The 22894-nt window shown below is 37.6% G+C and overlaps 2 protein-coding genes across 5 annotated transcripts in view; one reads left to right on the top strand and one right to left on the bottom strand.

Annotated features, from left to right (window-relative positions):
- Nucleotides 1-13352, bottom strand: part of phactr4a (phosphatase and actin regulator 4a) — a 29766-nt gene extending 16414 nt beyond the window's left edge. The window contains exons 1-2 of one of the 2 annotated variants that reach the window (XM_008332139.3): nt 12978-13352; nt 6259-6300 (exon numbers count right to left, since the gene is read on the bottom strand). In XM_008332139.3, the coding sequence (XP_008330361.1) occupies nt 6259-6271 (13 nt within the window). In that variant the 5' untranslated portion in view covers nt 6272-6300; nt 12978-13352. Of the gene's footprint in view, nt 1-5398; nt 5703-6258; nt 6301-12977 lie in introns of those variants that run through there. The other variant, XM_025065120.1, reaches the window with a different exon arrangement.
- Nucleotides 13353-17100: 3748 nt separating this feature from the next.
- On the top strand, nt 17101-21397 carry LOC103394710 (kelch-like protein 10). 3 transcript variants are annotated; one of them, XR_001761549.2, is made up of 5 exons: nt 17101-17335; nt 17483-17966; nt 18149-18474; nt 19678-19827; nt 20233-20334. XR_001761549.2 is itself a non-coding variant. In XM_008332136.3 (5 exons), the coding sequence occupies exons 1-5, from the start codon at nt 17217-17219 to the stop codon at nt 20560-20562; spliced, it is 1173 nt and encodes a 390-aa protein (XP_008330358.1). In that variant the 5' UTR covers nt 17101-17216; the 3' UTR covers nt 20563-21397. The 3 variants fall into 3 exon arrangements, 2 of the variants coding, with proteins under 2 accessions (XP_008330358.1, XP_008330357.1); XM_008332136.3 differs by having other exon boundaries at nt 18149-18238; nt 20233-21397; XM_008332135.3 differs by having other exon boundaries at nt 18149-18760; nt 20233-21395.
- The last annotated feature ends 1497 nt before the right edge of the window (nt 21398-22894 follow it).

Below are 22894 nucleotides of genomic sequence, written 5' to 3'. Positions count from 1 at the left end.
TTTACTGCAAATGTTTTTTTTAGGAAGGAGTAAATAAATGAGTAAATTAAGAATGCTTTCAAAAGTGAGAAGGTAAGTTAAGTTTATTTGTATAGCACTTTTCACAGGAACATGTCTTGTAAATAAACTTTGTGTGTCATCATGAATCATATGAGTCGGGTGTGTGCCGTGAACCCAGGTTAAGAACGATTGTTAGATTTCAGTGGTTTTCACATTTGGTTTGGGTCTGAAAGTAGGAAGCTGCTAAGGCACCAAAGGTTTTCCCAAGCACATACAGCCCCAACAAAGAGAATTTCCCCCAAATTTCTCTTCACACCAACTCTCCAGACGACTCCAAAACAATCCTGGGAATGATGGGAAGGCTCCCAATTCATATTCTCACAGGGAACCCTGGATCCATCCTTTCCTTTTGATCTACATAACCACCTGTTGTTGGCCGGACCCCAAGGCTCCGTCCACTTCCTTTGTATTAACACCCCACTCAGCAACAAAATGTTCATAAAACTGTCCTCCAACACTGTGGTTGAAACACCATCATTCAAGTCTGTGATAGAGACTTTGCAATCTCATACAGTATTGACAAGGAAAACATTATGCACAAGAATACAGGAAGCTGCAAAACACAAGAAGAGCATAATTAAAAAGCTGAGGGATGTGAACTATGTTGCTACCACAACAGACTGCTGGTCTGCTAGACAACGTAGCTACTTAGGTGTCACCTGTCACTGTGACAACACCTCACGAGAGAGGCACTCCGCTGCATTGGCTTGTAGATGTATTAGAGGAAATACATTCTGAATACCACATCAGGGAAAAAGTGACCAAGACGACAACAGACAGTGGCTCAAACTTCCTGAAGGCCTTTCGGTTATATGGTGAGGAGAAAGTGGAGGAAGCCACCAATAGACAAGAGGAGAGTGACTCCACCCTTGATAATGTAGCAGAAGATGAGAGTGAGTCAGAGGTGGAGTATCAAGATGTGTCTAGAATTCTTGATGACAACACAGGCCTTGAGTACCAACTTCCAAGGCACCAAAAGTGTGCATGCCATCTTCTCAATCTTATATCCACAGTTGATGCCACTGCTACAGGAGGAGCAGCCAATGAAATGTACAAGAAGCTGTCTAGGTCTGCTTTTGCAAAATGTCATGCTCTTTGGAACAAAACAAGCAGGTCAACCATAAAACAGTGGAACGTGAATGCAAGCTGCAGTTTCTCCAACCCAATCAGACATGTTGAAGCTCTTTGTTCCTTGCTGTCGAAAGGATTGTGCGCATCCACCGGGAGCAGGGAGAACAAGCAATTCGAAATGTCTGCACAGCAATAAAGATAGAGCTGTAAGTTGACAAAACTTATATTTTAAAGAATAAAAATAAACAAACCTTACAGTTTAATGGTTGAATCAAACTGTCTCAAGTAACTTAGTTTTCTTTGCTTGGTGGTATGACAATTGTGGATTATTTGAATGAAATAATTTAACAAATGCATTTTATTTTCATTTATTTATGTATTTAACATGACAATTCACAATAAACACATTGCACCAGAAATATCTAAGTATTTTTTGTCATAACATCTTTTATAGGTTCAATCCAGCTGAAATGGGATTTTTAGTGGAGTTTGCTGCTGTGATGAAGTCCTGTTGCTGTGGCCCTTAATATCCTCCAAGGGGAATCATCTGTGCATATGGGCCTCCTACTGCCAACACTGTACCAGTTGCGGGACAAGCTGAAGAGGCTAGAGTCATCTTGCAAAATGTGTACACCTCTTGTTTATGCCCTGCAGAGAGGAATTGAGAAACGTTTTGGAGACGTCATGAAAGAGCCTGAGCTGATTGCAGCAGCAATACTCCTACCAAGATTTAGAACATCCTGGACCACAGAGAATATCTTAAATGCTGGTAAATATACTTGTTTAATAATTCAAATGTGAACCAGTAGACAGTAACATAAATCTGTATAATGTTGCTGTCATTTAGGAGTAAATTGTGTCAGTGACAAACCACAGGGTGGCAATAGTTAGAAGCTCTGGTAGCTTTTTATGTCAAACAACAGCAACTTCACACCCTATAAAGTAGAGGGGTAAGAATAATGTGCAAACCCACTGTAATTATTTTAAAAACGATTTATCTTGCCACAGGCCTTGACTACATCAGCTACTACAGCAGCCACTTCGATGAAATTTACTTCTTTGCATTCATGAAGTTAGGACAATCTCAAGTTGGAGAGCTGGAGAGGTACCTTACATGTCTGTCCACTGCAGGTATGGATTTACTCCACACCTTTCTTCACGTCAAAAAGAAGCTGTCGCTCAAAATCAACACAGGTCTCCCTGCATCTGCAGCCTGTGAGAGACTTTTCAGTCATGCAGGACTCCTTTTCACTGCTAAAAGATCACAGCTTAACTACAGCAACCCTGAAAGCCAACCACTGTTGAAGCTTAATTGTCACATCACTGAGTGATTCTTTGGTGAAAATGTTTCTGAAAATGTTTCTGAATGTTTTGTCTCAAACGCACAGTTTATGGGAGATTATGGCCTTGTTCTATCTTATGTTGAGCCACATGCACAGAGTTTATGGGCTGCCTTGTTCTAGTTCTAGTTCTAGCTGAGCCTGGTGAAAAAGTAGAGAGGTTTGGAAGTTTGTGTTAGTTGTGCTGTAATTTAAGTTATTTCATATATATTGAATTCTTTATGCACTTTTTATGGTTTATGGGCTGCCTTGTTCTAGTTCTACTTCTAGCTGAGCCTGGTGAAACGGTAGAGAGTAGCTTTTTATGTCATTGATTTTTATTTTTTATTGAAGTACTTTAACTTACCTAAAGATTATTTTATTTTAAGGTGTTTAATCAATTTGTTTTGTTTTTTCACCATGTACTTTTTTACTCTTACTCAAGTAATTATTTGGATGACTACTTTTTACTTCCACTTGAGTAATATAATTACTAAATAACAGTACGTTTACTTAAGTACAATTTTTGGCTACTCTACCCACCTCTGCAGACAGTTACGCATTAAGGCACCAAAGAAAGAGTCATCTCTCTCTTTGAGAAAGCTCATCCATAGACGCAGGAAGAAGCAAACTTGTATTGAAACAGTGGAGGAGGACTCAGACACCCCTGATGTGATCTCTCTCAGGAAGCACCAGCAGAACCAGCTGTAAGCCAGCTTAAAGTTCCTTCTGAAGAAAGATTTCTCTTTTTCTCTTTCAGGGATACGAAAGCATGAGAAGGGCGCTTGTGTTTCAGATCTGGGTTTATGGTATGGCTTAACCCCAGCTACCTCCTCCACATCCTCAAACTTGCTTACTAACTCACTCACAACACATGCCGCTGAATACATTGATTTACAATGTAATACATTACAAGTCTTTACAACCGTCTAAAATAAATCATAGATGGCTAGAGGACACACACAAATCTGGGTTCTGCTCGTGGCATTTAAACTACGCTCAGACTGCGCACAAAAGCCTGAAAGCAGCAGTACAGAAGACAAAAATAAAACTGCTGATAAAAGAAAACAAAATACACTGGTGCAAAATTTAAGAAATTAAAAATGTATGGCAGTTACAAGAAAACCATCAGTTACCATCAGTTACTAGATTTTTCAGCTTTAATAGATTCCCTACTTTTAGGTAGACTCAAACACTGAATAACGGATTAAAAGGATAAATAAGAACATTTTATTTTATTTGTCTTACTTTATTTCAAGAGACAAAATGTCTCTTGAAACTTCAACAGGACCCATAATGTGAAATAACTGGAATAAGAGGAAATAATAGAAAAATAAAAAAATAAATTAAATTAACTGAAGAAAAAATATCACTGCTCAGACTGTTGCCCCCGCTACCCAGTCCGGGATAGGCAGACGATGATAGATGGAAAAGAAAATATCTAGTTTTTTATTTTTATTGGTAATCCTAAAACCACTATATTACATTTCCACACATCCCTATAGCACAACAGGAACTTATATAACTTATAGACAAATAACATCTACAGCCACATTGACAAAAAAAACGGGTCTTGCTGCAAACTGCGCTTTAATGTTGGCCCGTTCAAAGGCATGTACAGGAACCTGATGGATGGCATTCGGATGATTCTGTCCCCCACAGCTGGCATGGCTGGGCTCAGGGTTGACTGGTACACTGCAGACTGATTGGCCAGCTCTTACTGGAATGCACCTGTTGCCGGGATCCCTAGTGTGGTCAGCACTTGTGTGGACAACGACAACCCCTGGCTCCTTGACGTGTTGACCTCCAGTGCCAGCCGCAGCTCAGCGCATCTTGGTAGACGAAACTGGCTCATCAGCCAATTATCATCATTTGCCAGCAAATTCTTTGCGTTTTTGTTTATTTCGTTTTTGTTTCGAGATCCTCTAAATAACCTTTCTAACATTATGTACATTAATTGATAGTATTATTATTAGACCTGCAGGAACGTTCAGGGGCGTTGGTACGGTGCAGTGTGATTGGTGTGATGCGGTGTGATTTGAGTGGTGGTCATGAAGACTGCTGCCCCCGCAACCCGGTTATGGATAAGCGGATGAAAATGGATGGATTATTATTACATTTGGTTGTTTTTTTTAGCACATGCTTTGTTTTCAGTTATGCATTTTATTTTGTTTTTGCCATCATCTTGATCTAGTTAGTTTAATAAATGTTTATTTTTTCTTAAAGTGGATTTGCCTTTTGTGTTTAAGAGTAAAGGTTTTAATTTAATAGTTCATTCATGTCTTGGCTGTGAAGCAAAGCTCCTTCTAAGTCTCTTTCTGTGTGAGAACATGGATCAAGCAAAATGATGGTTTTTCATTATAACAAAAACAATTATCATGAAGAAAATCATTATCCAAATATTTCTCAACAGTTCTTGTACTTAAATCTGTAGATGACATTTATGGAAATCATGGACTATGATATTGCGCAGATGCACGTGACGCAATTATATGAGAGCCAACAGACCCGAGTGTGTATTTAATTTCAGTGAAAAATAATAAGGTAAAAACAGAATTAATAAAAAGCAAATAGAGAACTAGATTTATTTATAATAAATTTAGGCTGAATAGGCTACCAGGCATTGCATGGCCCACACATGACTGGTTGAGTTTAAGTCGAAATTCTCACCAGTTCAGTTTCTTGAGTTGATTACTGCCCTACTTCTCACCAACAATGTCCTCTTTCATCACATGCACACTTTTTTCCTCTATCACCAACTGCCTTTTTTCCCTCTCAATATAAAAACCATCTATAATATCAGCCGACCTGTCGTGGTCCAAAAACACCTCATCAGTACTAAAGAAGGCCCAGCAGTGCATGCACTTCCTGAGGCTCCTCAAGATCAACAATATTAGTCAGAAGCTGCTGGTGAACTTTTACCGCTCCTCCATTGAGAGCATTCTCACCTATTGCATCTCCGTATGGTCCACTCTCTGCACTGAGGCAGAACGGAGGAGGCTACAGGGGGTGGTGAAGATGGCCCAGAGGATTATCAGCTGCCACCTCCCTGAAGGACATGTACACCTCCCGATGCCTCAGCAGGGCGGAGCGGATTACTCTGGATGTATCCCACCCCGCACACCATCTCTTTGAACTATTGGCATCAGGCAGGCATTACAGGTCCATCAGAACCCAGACCACTAGGCTGACAGTTTCTTTTCCCAAGCCATCATCAGACTGAACTCACACATGCACTCAACACATCCCCTCACCACACCACAGTACACTACCTTGAGCAATAACCTCACTACAAATACTAAACCCCTAATTTAAAAAAAAAATCTATATTATTATTTATATATAAAATAAAATTTCTTGCTGTTGTTATTGTGCTGATCGCTGCTTGTTGTTTTGTTGAGTAATGTTTGTATATATGTATCTGTGATACACCTGCGGAGAAGCCTTCCCCAAATAATCCCGTCTACCTTGGTCAATGTAAATCTTCATTCATCAACATCCATCCCAGCCTTCTGTCAATTTAACAGAGCCAATGTCTCTAAATCATACATCATAGTAAGTCAAACCTTCTGTTTCAACTTTGCTGCTATTTGTCTGTCACAATCACCACTTGCACTCGTCTCCATTCATTTAACTCTTCCTGCACACTTTTTTTCACCTCCATCTTTAATGTGGATGGTTGACTCGAGGTCTTTTAATTCATCCACCTTCACTATCTTTATTTCTTGCATTTTTGACATGCACACACGCACATGCACAACATTATAGTTTACTTTACATTTCCCAACAAAGGTGTATCATATTTTACCTTGACTTTCCATCACTGGGACCAAGACCAGACAGTCTGCACCTGTAAAAAAAAAAAAATGTACAGCTAGTTAAAAATAAATAATAAAATTGAAGAATATGATTGTAGCCTAAGCCAGTGGTTCTCAAACCTTTTATTCTCTGTACCACCTGAGAAAACACTGAGCTCTCTGAGTACCACCATTTTAGGGGCAGTGGTGGCATAGTGGTTAAGGAAGCAGAGTTGGGTCCGGAAGGTTTCAGGTTCGAGTCCACCAGCTGCCAACCTACCACCGAAGTACTCTAAACAGATGCCTCGTGATACGGAGAAACAGCTAGTTTTGAGTGCTCAACCGAGCTCCATTTTTCCACTCGACACTGTCGCGCTAACTGTCCCTTGCTTGATTATTCACTTTCTTTTTCTATTTCCCTTTCTTTCTTTCTTTCTTTCTCTCTCTCTCACTTTCTACCATCTAAATCGAGTCCTCATTCCCAGTCCTAACAATAATATTAAATGTTATTATTTTATATTATCAATATATTTGTTTATATCTATGTGTTTGATGTTTAGACAGGGGGTTAAGTTTAATTTAATTAATTAATAGTATATTTCTGGGTGCTTGCAATGAATTAATTGGCTTTTAGTTATTTTTAATGGGGAAAATGTACTTAGTAGTCTACGAGGGGTTATTTCTAACAGAGTTTTTTTTTAAATGTCAACATTTAAAATGTTTTTGTTTCATAAAACATAGTATGTTGAAGAGTTGAAAAACTTTTAAAACAATTGAGTAATATTTCCATGGCACAAAAGAAATAAATAAGAAAAAGAAAAAATATTGGCATAAGTTGTTACTTTAAACATCAGTATCAAAACAGAACTTTATAATTGGTGCATCTTTAGTTATAATTGTTAGAAGTAAAGTAAAAGTGAAGTAGGTAAAGGAAATAACTAAGGATGCGGTGAAATTGAAATTCTTGGCTGAAACAGAAAACTGAAAATGAGGAAGCCATGGCCAAAAAAACGAAACGCCGGAAAAAATTATTTTGCCAATCATTAGCATATTTTCATTTATGTTTATGACTAACCTTATTAAAATTAAGGTAATTGCATAAATTAATATTAAGGTTTCAAAGAATAAATAATAACACAATTATCATAATTGTGTTATTATTTATTCTTTGAAACCTTAATATTAATTTAGAATATTTATTTAGCACATTCCAACAACAAACAATATAAAATAAAATATGGATATGGATATGGGATATGATGGGCTGGTTCTGCACACTGGGTCCACCCATCTGTTAGCTAAATGCCTGTCTCGCCCAGATGCGCGCACGGCTTACGGTTACAAACACGAGACAACACACACCATGGTGGAAGCACTGGGCCTGAGCGGCAAGTCAACTAATGTTTCTCAAAACACCTAACTCCAAAAGTCACATTTGGAACTATTTTGGTCTTAAGCAAGGCACAGACGGTAAAGCAATAGACAATAGTCATCCACTGTGCAGGCGCTGCCACCAAGCTATAGGAGCAAAAGGAGGGAACACATCCAACCTCATAAAACACCTGCAGTGCCGTCACCCAGATGTTGAATACCAGGTTAGTATGCCCTGTTTATTTTTTAATTGGCTAATATTAGGCTATATGCTCTATGTACAGGCTAAAGAATGAAGAGTTAAAGAATGTCAAAGTATAATGCACCTAGAAAATGCATAAAAATATAGCTTTCACAGGGAATCAGTTCCTGTTAATTGTATTTTGTCCTCTACGGTTTATTATGTTGGAGAAGAAGCATTACTGTCAAATAGATTTAATAGAAATAGAAGGCCAGTGGATCTGGGTTTTTTTTTATAAATGTTATTCCTAAAAATATTTCTTTCAGTCGTATTCTTATTTCAACAGTATTATTATCACAGTATGTTTATGATGCACTCAACAACATTATAAGTAATTAATATGTACCTTATTTTTCGGACCATAAGGCGCAACAGATTATAAGGCGCACTATCAATGAACGGAAATATTTTCATACATAAGGCCACTGCATTTTAACTGCACCTTATAGTATGAAAAATACGGTATTTATACACATTACATTGTAGTTATAATTAATAATAATAATAATAAAAAAGGCTGCAGTATCGCAATAATACCCGGAACCATGATACTTTGTCTTGTATTGTATCGTGGTTACTTATTTTGGTATCATGACAACTCTACTGCAGTGTCATTGCAACGTCCTGTTTTGGCCACGTTGATAGGGTAATAAAAGTCCCAAATGTGCATGTTTGGTTTTCAGCTGAAGATTATTGGTGGCTGAATATTTTCAGTGGCCCATAGGTACGTCCCTAGTAATGAATGATCATGAAACATTGCATTTCAAATTAACTGCTGATCCTAAAAATTGCATTAAAAATTCTTTTTTTTTTTTTAACTTTTATTAACACTACATGGAAGTCATTTTATTTATTGGCTGTCAAATTAACAGTGGTGTTGAACATTATCTTACGTAAACTGTGGTGTTTTCTCAGTTTAAAATGGGCTCTACCTTGTACTTACAACACCTTACTTTGATAAAAGAAACAGGAAACAAATTCCCCTTTATATCGTACCTGCATCTTTACAGAATTTTGTGATGTTTGGAGATTTTATGTGGCAACTAACTTATATAGGTCTGGATAATATGCACATGTCATATGTCAAACTAACCTCAACCTGTGGAATATTTTTAACTTGGAAATGTTCGAAACACCATTGCAAATTGTTCATGGCAAACACGGTAATTGTCACCTTTTGGGGAACCAACAAAGATAATTGGTCATGGGAAAACATTAGAAATTGCCAACACTGAAAGCGGTTTGGTATCCTTTGCAAAAACAGCCAAATAGGATGCGCTGTTATTTATACACTTCATAAAAAGGCACAATGGTGCAAACAATGATACACCTTTCCTTTGCGTCTTCTATGTGGACTCATTGTCAAACTATTGTCAGTTCTACTCTTTAGTTAATGTGGGGAACTCTCTCACTCTCATTTCTGTAATAATTTGATTATTTGCAAACACCAGGGAGTTAATGGCAACTGTGTACTTGGTGGACACTGCAAATGCTAATAGCACTCCCTAATTGTACCAACAGCATTGTCAACTATGTACTGCTTTCCATAACTGCATATCTAATATTTCCACGTCCTTCTGCTTCCATTGCTCTTATACAGCGGACACAGATTACTTGCAAACACTGCAGGAACGTATTCTCAGTCATCCATGTCATGGTCAAGGTTCTTATATAGCTATATATAAATATAAATATAAATATATATATATTTCCAAATATATATAAATATATTTATTTATATATCACACATTTCTAAAATTGTGTTCTCCCTTTATTTGGAAAAGTACCTGAACACATGTTGGTACCGGTACCTAGACCCAAAATGTTGGTGGTGACAACACTACTCTGAGGTAAATAACTTGGTCAGAAAGCATAGAAATAAGTCCAACAGCTTCAATAAATTCTTCCACTTTATTTTCTACATGCTCTCGGTCGCAGGTCCTGCTTCCACAGTCTCTGCTACGTCTATATCTCTCACCAGCTCCGTAGGAAAATCAATGTCTTCCATCATCTCTTTCCAGGCAAGCTATTTCATACCAATCGATCAGCTTAAATTAGCATTAGCCCTGCCCACTGATTTTAATAGGCAAGTTTGACAGATAAAATTAATTCATAAAGTACTGCAACACCGAGCCAAGAAATAATTAAATGAACTGTGATATAATTATATGTTTTTTACATAAATTGAACTGGTATTTTAATTAATTAATGACATTATTTAATGATGCATTTATTGAGCACTTTCAGTCCTCCATAGGTCAACACTTCTCAATGCATCTGTACTTATTTTATCACAAAGAAACAAAATCAGTGTGATTACTCATCGGCTGCTGCAACACATTGCATTTATTATACATAATCAATGACAAAAGGGATATTTTTAATTATACTTTCTATTGAACTACTTCTATTGAACTGAGAGATCATTTCAAAACTTCTGCAAAAGTTCTAAGAACATGGAAGTCTAGTCCATTATATCGCAGCACGAACAGAAAACATGCAATGCAAATACTGGTTAGACTATTGCTGTACTATTGAATGTATTTTTTCTGTCTATGGGTACTGTCTCTGTGGTTTTGCTACTTTTCTGTTCTCCTTTGCCTTGTTTTCTTTCCAATTGTCTTATTATTCATTCCATCATTTAGATTAGTTAAAAAGAAAACAGGATTGAAAGAAAGACATCTCACTATTGATGCACATATTCGGCCACCAAAAAATGTATACTTTGATACCTGAAACAACACAGCCGAAACAGAAAGTTATGATGACGCAAGCAAAAACCATGGCCACTGCGGGCTTGTCTGAAAGTGCCAACATGTCTGCAGTGTGGTGTATTTCAATATACCTGAGAAAGACCCACGGATAGCAATTTGCAAAACTGTAATGTAATGCTGAAATGTAATGCTGAAATTTCGGGAGGAGGCAAAAAGCAAACTCATAAAGTCTGTCAGCCAACGTTTCACTGAGATCTATTCGGATCCCCTTACTCGTCAGGACTGTACTTGATCATGCTGCTATGGACGTGGAGAACCCACATTGAGACGAAGAAGCTCACAGCACAGGAGATGGAGTGCAGAGTGCAGCAAAAAGGACTTGTTTCTCTGTGCCAGATGAGGGGCAGGCTCGTTGTCTGATATGTTTTGTGAGATCCTGCAAGAGAGTGCCTCAAATAATAATAATAATAATAATAATAATAGGTAGGCTATTCTGTTCTGACCTCCTATGTGACTATCAGTTTATTTTATTTCTCTGCTAGACATTTGACAATTCATTTTTTTAATTATTAATTTATGCAATTGCACTGCCTTGATTTTATTAAGGTTTAGTACAGAGTCAAAGCCATAAATGCAATGGTATTTTTGGTTTTGCTGAAACCCTACATCTTCCTGTTGTTAATTATCTTTCTCATCAGCAGTATGCAGACAAAGACTTTTGTCATAGTTATAATTGTTGATTTATCTGTATTAATCATAATTAACAATGTTTAATTATGGTCATTATTTATCATGAAACAACCAGGGTTTTGTACGTACCTTAGTATTGACATTATGGTCCAGTAAGTTTTTGGCATAAATAGATAAATAAAATCTTAAGTGCATCATGGTTCATGGCTCTCATACTCTCATAATAATTTGACACTGCCCCCTTACCTCTGATAGACAGGCGTGTGTGCTACTCGTACACAAGAGGAGTTTGCAATGCTTTTGCATGATTTTTTTTTAGTAGCAGTCATTCCCACAGTTGATGGTGTTTCAAATGACTTATCGTGTTCAATGTATTTAACCAGCGGGATAGCCAATCTTGACTGTGTCAAAACAATGCAAAATGTCATGTTTCCTTCAGTTTATCTCCACTGTTACTGTTGCTTACTGAAAAAATGTAGTGTTCTCTGACAGCTGACCTGAAGACATTGCTTCGCCCTGATATATGTACGTAATAAACATATAATATAATACAAGTAATAATATATTGTTACACGTGGACCAAAACCCTTGGTATACTAGTATTGGTACTGGAGTCCTATACATAAAAGTTTTTTGCACACACACACACACACACACACACACACACACACACAAATAATATATATATATGCAAATAATATATATACACAAATTATATACAAATACACAAATAATATATGTATATATACACACACAAATAATATATTGGGTAACAGTTCCAGGTCTGTTAAATGTATTGTCTCGGGCAAAAAGGTTTTACTCCTGCTGTACTATACAGTCTAAACACTTCATATACTTATTTACTAAAATATTAGTATAATATTATATTAATGGAAATGCAAGGAGGGGGGTTGAGCAGATTATGCATCTGCTGAATAAAAAAGCCAGACTGGAGGTGGTTTGAGGTGAAAGTCATAACTTTTTAACTTAACAAATTCTAATGAAGTTATCTTAACCAATATTTCTTTGACTTAATCCAATGTAAGTCTGAGGTGAAACCTGGGTTTTACAATTGTATCTCCACCTAACATGGTGAATTACCTGATTACCTGTCTAGAAGAAACACAACAGACATAAGCTTTTTGTGTCAACCCACAAGTCTGTGTTGGGCTATACGTGAAATAGTACTGCTTTCACTCAGCGCAGATTACAGAGGCTGCTTGTACAAACATGTAGACTTGCCTTTAAATGGAATGCAGTAGAATGTTTCACAGGACAGGACACTCTAATAAGACAACTGTAGTGGGATATAATTGCAGTTGTACAGATCGTTGTGTTCAGAAAGAATCAATTTAACAAATATGAAAATGGATCATAACAATAATAGAACGGAGATAGTTAACACTTCCACACTTTTAAGTGCCGTTTAAATTTTGCATACACAAGTGACACAACAGTAGGCAGGTGCGACTAGTAAACAATGGAGGACAACCGTGGGAAAGCGGTTGTACTTAGCCAGCGTTTCAACGAGGTCCTTTAGCCTGACAACCTCTTCGCCTGCCAGAGCCGCTACATACAGCGAAGAAGTAACACCAATCTCTGTTTGCTAGGAGCTAAACAACAGGTGGCTTAGCTCCAAGTTAGCCTACACATCTTAGTTCCTACTTCGACGTCTAAAAGACGATTGTAAAGTAAGTTCGAGAATCACACTCACCTTTTTAGAACACTGCCGAAGCCCAGAAAAAAAGCGTTCTGCTGAAACTACTTGTCTTTTCCTTTTTCCTTTGCTGTGTCCCTCTGACCCTTTGGTTACTTTTGATATTTGTTGGCGCTGTGCATTAGTAGAGGAAAGCAGGGCGGAACTAGCTTCACGAAGTACCTTTAGACCCGAGTACGGTAATAAAACAACCCTTCTGAAACGGTCATCATCGCATAAAAGTACAAGGGTATTATTACCACTTTGTACACCGAGTGACCAGGAACAACTCAAACGTTTTTCTTAAACTTTACCTTACGCAATAAGTCAATTGAAAGACTAAATGCTGCAGCGCATGCGCTTGTCTTAGACGAGACGTCACAGCGATAGCAACAGAGAATCGCACTTTAAACGTAATACATATAATTTACCATAGTTAATGTGTAGTACAGCTCATTTGAAGCCATTGGCTTAAAAAAACAGATAAAAACAATTGAAACGAAGGCTTTAATACGTGCAATTAAATAAAATGTTTTTATATTAATATATTAAGTGTAACAAGAACTCCCCATACAAGTAACATCTGTGCTGTATGATGTACTCTTTATACAGTGAGGTTACGAATATTTAACAATACTTAGTTTTCAAAACTATTTAAGCATATTAGGTAAAATATTGAAATAGACGCACACAGACACACACACACACACTGGTACTCCGTTTTTCTCTCAACGTCCAAAAACATGCTCATCAGAGACATAGGTTCATCGGCCACTATAAATTAACCAGGTATATCAATGTGGTTGTTAATGGCAGTTTGTCTCCTTCATGAAGGAATGGACTGCCCAGGGTGTACCTTGCCCTTGCCTGTTGACAACTGGGATTGGCTCCAGCCTGCCTCAGCAACCTTGCAAAGATTTAACTGGTAGATAATGAATAGATCACAATACATTACAGTAAAACTTTTTTAGATTATAGATAAACTTGTCAGCCAACTGAATATATTGCTACACATCCTTAAAATTTACAATTAAATCAAAAAATATTTTTTCTCAACTCAAATCTAGGGTCAGGTTTTGGGTAAAGATGTTAAGGTAATGTTGTTTCTCCTAGGACTCCACTGATTGAGTGGATTTCTCCTCACCCTAAGGCAGTACTTCTCAAATAGTGGGCCGGGCCCCGTGAGTTTAACATCTGAACATCTGAATTCCAAAAACATGTTTGGGTGGATATAAAAAAGTGACTATATAAAGCTTTTATTGAATGTATACATAAAATATGCTGGTGCCCTGTGACCTGTTGAAGCTAGACTGGAGACCAATAACCTTACTATGCAATCACTACACTACTTACTTGTTTTAGTTTATGCTTTAGTTTATCGCCTAAAGCACACGTGTCAAACTCAGGCCCGGGGGGCAAATCTGACCCGCAAGATCATATCAAATGTGTACTAGAGTTGACCCGCCAGTATATAGCCCCTATATGCTAGCAGAATTTGTATTATTGGTGTATGCGCTATGTTATAACGCATACATTGTTTTTTTGCTGTTGGCCTGTGAAAAAAAGATTTACATTAAAAAGGAACTTGAAAGGCTACAGATAAAGAGACATAATAAGAAACAAATACTACTGATGTGTTTTATTTCAATTTTAATTTCTCATGTGTATATAATACTAAGCTTTGGTTGTTCCAGATTCAATGTTTATGCAAAACAACTAATGTTGTTTCCATATGAAAGATTCTACATTACATATCTGGAAAGAAGGGAAAAACATGCACAATTGTCATAAATGTTCAATAAATATTACATTTGGACCGCGACTTTGTCCCAGTTTTTAATTTTGGCCCACTGTGAATATGAGTTTGACACCCCTGGCCTAAAGCTTAAAATTGGAAAAACTTGTATACAGGTAATATGTTTACAACCATATATGACTAATTCTAGATATGATTCATTACCAATCATTTATTGAACCAGATATTTTTGTGATTTTAGAGATTTCTTTCAGAGCAGTTTATGTTTACAGTGCTCAAAAAAACAACCCTGAAACGACTCCAAAAATTAAGATCTTACGGGGAATTTAAAAAGGTTGCCCTATTTCATCAAAAATATTTATTTTATGTACACAAAAGCTTATTTGGCAAAACCTGATTCCTTTTTGGTTCCACATACCAAAATATCTTTTCCAAAATGTTGGAAAATTAAATGTTTTGATGAGTTTTGACTTTGAACCAACCTTTAACTAAGCTACCAATCACATTGTGGACCATAAGCAAACACTGCTTCACTGGAAAATGATGTCCATTCACAACGTCACGCCACACAGCTCTCCCCTGTGGTAGGATATGGTATGACAAAAAAGTTCGATATGAAACTGACTTGATGGTTGTGGATGGACATTTGTTGCAATTTAATTCATTTGTGGAGAAGTTTAATTTAAAATGCTCTTGAGAATTTAATCAAATCTGTATAGCTATCACACTCCCCTGAAAATACATGATCCAAACATATCTTTCAAACATCTTTATCTAAAAATTGGTCAATTAAAATTTTGGTGAAGGAACTTGTACTAACAAAGTACTCAGAAATGTGTTTAAGGAGAAGCCATTCCATGATATAAAGAAAATCACAAAAAAACAAAACAAAACAAAAAAATTCCACACAAAGCAAAAGGAATTGCTGAACCTCTAAGAAAAAAGATTAAATCCTATGTTTAACAAGTTTCAGTTGATGATTTATATAGGTGGTTTGTCAAAGAAGACATCCAAGATGGTGAACATAATTCTTATTATGGGAAAATATTATATGCATAAGAATAAATGGGAAAACGGCAAACCAAATGCAGTGTTCTTTAATAAATTAAAAAACATCCTTAAAGGTATAATGAGAAGAAAAATCAGTGAAACCATGAAGTTACAATTCTGTTTTCTTTTGATACTCTTGAAATGCTATTTTCTTTGTTCATGTTTATTTTACTTTCATTTTGTACAGCACACTTGTTGAGATGTACTGTATACAACGTATCTTCACATAGAATACAAATGTAGATAGATAGCGAGATAGATAGATAGATAGATAGATAGATAGATAGATAGATAGATAGATAGATAGATAGCAAGCAAGCACTTTATTAATCCCTCGGGGGACTCCAGCAGCAGCACAGCACCAAAAAACAAACAAACAAACAAAAAAAACCCCAGTAAAAACACACAGATAGGTAAAATAAAATAATACCTAATAATACAATAAAATAGAAACACGAGTAGTAGCACACTGTCGATGAATATTGGAAACCTGAAGAGTGGATGTTAGTAGGTTAGATTAGTAGGTTAGTAGAAGTACATAGATAGTCTTAGTAGTATTAATACATTAGTAGGTAATTATTGTTGCGGTGTATGGTCTTGTTGATTGCAATCTCAATTATTTGCTATTATATTTCAATTATACCATTGTTAACCATTGTTAACAATTACTACACAATACTAATTTAACTAGAACTACTATATATATTATACTAGTATAATTATAAGGATGTTATGTGAACAGGTATGAATAGATGAATAGAGAACTAGATATTGGATAGCTAAAGCTTTATCCAGTATCTCTGTAATGAATAACAAGGTCTTCTTTATAAATCCATCCATCCATCCATCCATTTTCATCCGCTTATCGATTACCGGGGCACGGGGGCAGCGGTCTCTATGACCGCCATCACACTGCACTGTACCAACCCTCCTGAACCTTCCTGCGGGTGGTGAGTCCACTGGAAGTTACCAACCGCCCTAACCAAGATTCGATCTTGCCCAGGAGGTGAACCCTGGGGTTCCACACCAATGACAAAGACATTGCCTCTGGGCCAAAGTGCCACTTATGCTGTTTAGAAAATCGTTTGAATGTTACTGTGATTTATTAACATATTTAAGTGCATTAGCATCACCAACATATATACATAAAAGAATGAATGTACTGAACTTTCGTGGTGCTAACCATCACTCAGCAAACACAAATAAACATTGGTAAAGATAGAACTGTTGTCTGTCAAAAACAAACATTACTCTCCTTTCATCAACTTTTCCTTTTAACATCCTTTGATAATCATTTAAAGTTAACTGGCATACAGCAAGCAATTGTAATTAAAAAAACATACTCTATGTTGTAAAAAAAAACAGAAAAACAAATACAGGATGCTAGTAATAATACTTTTATAAGCATTTGGCTTCTATGATGAGGTACCCTAAAATATTTACAAGACAAAATGTCATGGTTTAATGAATACCGTCTGCAGGGCAAATTCTGTGACGCACTCATCAAAGTTGAGAATGTGGAATACAAAATCCACAAGGTCATCATAAGTGACTGCAGTCCTTATTTCATGTGAGTTGATAATCACAAGGCCCGCTTTATTTTATGTGACAGTTTTCTTCTTTTGTGCTTCTGGTTGAAAACATTTGACCTCATCTGTGTCCCTATAAAATATAAAATATATTTTCTCTCTTTTATTCCTCTATCTTTGATCTTTAGACCTTTCTTTGAATTCCACTCATCAACAGATGCTTCTACCTTTGATATGTTTGGCCTGTGTCCTGATACAATGCGGCTCATTATTGAGTTTGCGTATACTGGCTCTGTTTCTGTCACAGAGTGCAATGTAGAGAAGCTAATGTTGGCATCAGACATGCTCAACATAATGAGTATTGTTCAAGTGTGCTCAGACTTCCTTGGCGAGCAACTCAGCCCGGAGAACTCCATTGGCATCTGGAAGTTCTCAAAAGTCTGCAGCTGCCCCGAGCTGCAGCTCAGAGCCTCTCACTACATCTTTCATCACTTTGAGGAGGTCTTTTCCTGTGAAGAATTTCTGCACCTCACCATGCAGGAGCTCAATGAAATCTTAGGTAGAGATGAGCTTAGTGTGAAAAAGGAGGGCACCGTGTTTGAGGCCATCCTGCACTGGGTTGCGCACAAACCCAAGGAGCGTTGCAAGAACCTTGCAATGCTCTTTTCCAAGGTACAATATCTCAGCTATGTACTTGTATCTATGGTCAGTGACCATTTTGTGTGTTTGACATTAAACACTGCTGTGAGCTTTGATGAGTTGATTTAAAACCTGTCACAGAATATAAATGTATACATTTTTCGTATTGATTCTTCTTGATTCTTACCACAACTTGTTCTTTCCCCTTTCTATAGTTCCGTGTTGCCTTGACAAGTGCTCAGTACATTCACAGTTACGTGTTGACCAATGAGTTTGTGAGAAGCAATGCCGAGTGCATCGAAATGGTTAGTGATGCAGTCAAAACCATACATCAAAGCAAATTTTCTGATGGCACTGTTTTGCGCGATCCTTTGGCTCGCCCTCGTCTGCCCGGTGCTACACTGTTGGCCATTGGAGGCTGCAGCGATGAAAGGTGTTTAGGGGAAATTGAAGCATACAATGTCTGTGCTGACCTGTGGGTCACACTTCCAAACACTTTGACGACTCCACGGGCAGATCATGGCACTGCTTTCCTGAATGGGTATGTATACGTTGTTGGTGGATTTGACGGAGAGGTTTACTGCATCAGTGTAAGCAGACTGGACCTAGTCAAGCATACTTGGCAAGATGTGGCACCAATGTATCATTGTCGTGGCTTGGTGAGCGTAACAGTGTTGAATGGGTTCATCTATGCAATGGGAGGCTACGATGGCTACAATCAAATAAGAAGTGCGGAGTGCTACAGTCCTGAAATTGATGAGTGGAAGTGTATTGCACCCATGTGCCAATGGAGAAGTGAAGCAGGCAGTACTACACTAGATGATAAGGTTTGTGAAGTAGGGTAAGCACTTTACCTTTCTGATAGGCACTAGATGACAAGTCTAGGGTTGGCTGATTTAGGATTCAGAATGAGCATATGATAGGACTTATGACTCTTAACACAGTGGTTCACAAACTTTCTCTGCAGGCCCCACCACATCCTCCCATCTTTAACAAATCTGTTTTTTATCCAGTTGAACATTTACAACATTGGACAATATGCTGTGTTAAGGTTTATTCATTCAATCCACGCCCCCCATCCCCTGCAATGGAACTGCGGGGGTCCACATTGGGGACCTCTGTATTAACACATAAAAAGAAACAATTTGCCTTTTAAGATTTTATTTTAAGAGCCTCAAGTCACTAGGTGGCAGCAACTCATACAGATAAAAATATACATGTTCTCAATCAATACTCTCAATAGTATTTTATTTTGCGGGGTGTGGGCCTGACGCAAGGGGAGGGGCGCTGGGTGGGAGGGTTGGGGGGTAAAAACAGTTCTGTCCCCACAGTTCTGGGCATGATGGAAAATGATTGAGAACCAATGTAACCATAACATTTAGATTTAAGAGTTGGGTTTGTATTTGATATCAAACCTTGAGCTACTAGGAATGACAGGCATGGTTTCTACCCCTGTATCACTACTGCTTTTGAGCAGATGTTTAGTATGGGAAGGATTTCAAAAACAAAAGTCTAAAAACCCAACTTCCTGGTTTTACAGGATGCTGCCACGCTGTGTTTTTCCTACTTGTCCATATTAGAGCCAAGCTAATAGTATTAAGAAATATTTGTTTAACATAACATGATAAATTTAAATAAAGGTGTTGGTTTGCATGATGTTAAGTATGTAAAACATACCGCAATTTGTATAGATTGTGAGTATATTCACAAACAACAGAACCCAATCTCCATTTTCTTTCTTCAGATATACATTTGCGGGGGATTTAAAGGTCAAACATTCCTGCAGACAGCTGAATGTTACAATCCAAACACCAATCAATGGACTATGATCACTCCTATGATCAGAAGACGATGTGAACATGGTGTTGTTGCTCATGCAGGCTGTGTCTATGCAGTAAGTACATTAAACATTACTATGTTTGGGGACGCACCAAATTTTAAGTACTGAAAAAATTAGGGATGTCTGATATTAACGACTGGCCGATATTAACAGCTCGATATTAGCATAATTATGTAACAATGGTAAGCATCGTTATTGGGTTTCCTCCAGTAATGAAAAAACAATAACGCAATGCCTGGGTTTCACCATATATGCTGAAGACACTAAAACTGTATTTTGTACAGACCTTCAAATAGTTTTAGGGAAAAATGGCTGCAAGTATCCATATCCGAATCAGAAAATTTAACATTTGAATATCGACAAAAACCTAATATCAGACATCCCTGAATACAATGATCACCAAGTTACTATCATATTTCCCCTCACTATTCTCACATTATTCTCACTTTTCTAATACAGGTTGGTGGTAATGATGGCATCTGCTGTCTCAATTGCACTGAGGTCTTCAACCCCCAGAACAACACCTGGCATATGATATCTTCTATGAAGACACCCCGTAGCAAGTTTGGCCTTGGTGTGATCAATGGGCAGATTTATGCTGTTGGTGGCCGCACAGGGGCAGGTATTACCAGTAAAGTTGAGTACTACGACAGTACAAAAGATGAGTGGTTTCTTGCATGTGACACAAAGAGGCCCTGCATTAGCTGCAGCTGCTGTGTGGTGGTCGGAATACCTAACATGGCAGAGTATGTTTACCCACGGAAAATGAAGAGTAATAAAAATGTCTAAATACAAAACAAAGGCTGCGACGACAAGTTGACCAATATTCAATGGCAAAATCGGTCAAAGACTCATGTCTTTGTTTGTATCCCCAGACATGCAATGTCATGCTAAACAATATTAACTTTAGAGACATCTCACTTTTCCCACATCATTGATGCACTGACAGTACAGCAGAACCTATGGAATTGCTGCTTGCAGTATTTGTTGAATATTTGATATTTGCTTATGCATTCGGATTGTTGCACTCAAAATGTTTATTTTTTAGGAAAGCAATTTTTTATTATAATAAATAAAAAAAGTCTTTTGTACAGTTCAAAAGCAGTCGTTTAGAGTAGTTAATGTCTAGTCCAGTGGTTCCCAATTATTTTCTGTCCCCTTTAGCTGATCTCCTGGTTGCCAGTTACGTATACTTGAGTTTTCAGTGTAATCATATTTCAGCCATCACGTGTTGGACGGGTGAAAGAAATCTGCCTTGCCGACTGAGCTGCCTTTTTTCCCCCTCTCTCTTTGTTTTTCTTCTGTTCAAGCTGCACTTGATTGGTCAGCTACACCATGTGCGGTAGTGTCTGTGTTTGCACTGAGCCTGAGGAGAAGGGGTGGGCTTACAAGCAGCATAGCACAGACACTGAAAGAAAGAAACAAGAGATAGGGAAATGAGCGAAGCTGCTGCAAAAACAGAGGTTAAAAAAATGAGCAAGAGTAGAAACCACAAAGTCTGGATGATCCACTGCAAAAGATTACAATAAGAGACCGGTCCCTGTGTTAAATTAAGATTGCTCTTTGTTTTTTTGTATTTTAATTAAAAAAATATTTTATACCATGTTGATGTCTTATTTATATTTTGTTGTGCCATTCTTTTGTAGTTTTATTTCGTTGCAAATAGTTACAAGTTTATAAATATAATTACATTAAAAAATTGATTCTTTTAGTTTTGTTTCCTACCATCAACTCCTTGAATGTTTAGGGAAAGCTTTTCTTTAGCGTTGGGTCTGTACCACATAACTCCCTATTTCGCCTACTCAGGCATAGGAGTTAAAAGGCTTAAAGGCAACGCTGGAACTTACTCTAGCAAAGTCCTAGGATCCAGTGGGGGCCAAGCTTTCTCCACTTTCTCAACTGAAAGGAAATGTTCTTTGGTTGCTGAGACTCAGCAGGCAAAGGCAGCCCTCATTCATCAGGACATTTGAGGGTTGTACTCTGATAAGGATAGGAGGCCTTGGCATTGTCCTGGCAGAAAGCAACACCTTTGTGACACTAAGGGTTGATAGTGATGTATGCCAGGCTAAATAAGGTAGTGGGCTGCACCAAAGCAGTCGCCAATGGGTGCAATGGACAGAGGCTGACAAGAGAACAAGAGAAAGCTATGGGGAATGGACACATCAAACTGGATTCCTTTTTCGAACCATCTATGATGTCCTCCCATCCCCAAGAAATCTTAGCCAATGGTATGGAGAAGACCCCACTGTGTCCATCTCCAGCTGGCCTGAGACATATTCTGGTTTGATGTAGGACTAGCTTAACACAGCAAAAAGAACAAAATGCTCTTAAGCATGACGTACGGTCAGGGAAGGGAGGGGAGGCTGTCTATTTTTAACGTTTTCATATGGACAAATTGCCGAATTTGAGTATTTTGCCATCAAGTACAGGGCAGAAATCCTGGGTGAAGCAGTGGAGAGCTGTCCCTCATATCTGACTGCGTGATCCAATACAAACTGGGTTGCATGATGCATGCCCGTCTCTGTTCTTCAGCATATTGCCAATATAAACTTTACAAAAATATTTGTTATACAGCATGACTCTCTACAGTCTGTGTAATGTCTTTAATGTATGTGCGAGAGAACTGTTTCTGCTGATCGTACAAGAAAGTACAGAGAAAAGTCAGCAGGGGAGGCAGGCAGGGGCGTCTGAAGGTCAAAATTAAATTTGTGCTGCACTCATGCTCTTTTCAGTTCTTACAATTATAAATCGAACTTCAGATGAGTCAGTGCCTTACCAGCCTTGAACCTCACCGCACGTCACTGGTCTTAAGAGATACACACAGCACTTCCATGAATGTAACTGAAAGAGATTGGCAATAGCTTTTGATTTTATTAAGAAAAACATATTTTGTAGTTCTTACGTGTTGAGTTGAAGCCATATATGGTAAATATAAAACATTTAATAGAATGTATGTTTGTACATTAATAATACATTGTACACATAATTTAGCATCATTGTTATAACTTAATTAAGGCAACAGAAAATATGGGGAACCATTTTGAAGCCAAAAGAGTAGGATCTGTAGTTGAATCGAACTATAAAATTTGGTTTTCTGTGCTGGAATCCCCATCATTACATA

The sequence above is a fragment of the Cynoglossus semilaevis genome, chromosome 18 (genome assembly GCF_000523025.1).
Source record: "Cynoglossus semilaevis isolate Cse_v1.0 chromosome 18, Cse_v1.0, whole genome shotgun sequence".
Lineage (NCBI taxonomy): Eukaryota > Metazoa > Chordata > Actinopteri > Pleuronectiformes > Cynoglossidae > Cynoglossus > Cynoglossus semilaevis.
The sequence above is the reverse complement of the archived record's forward strand: the minus strand, read 5'-3'. Positions and strand labels throughout refer to the sequence as shown.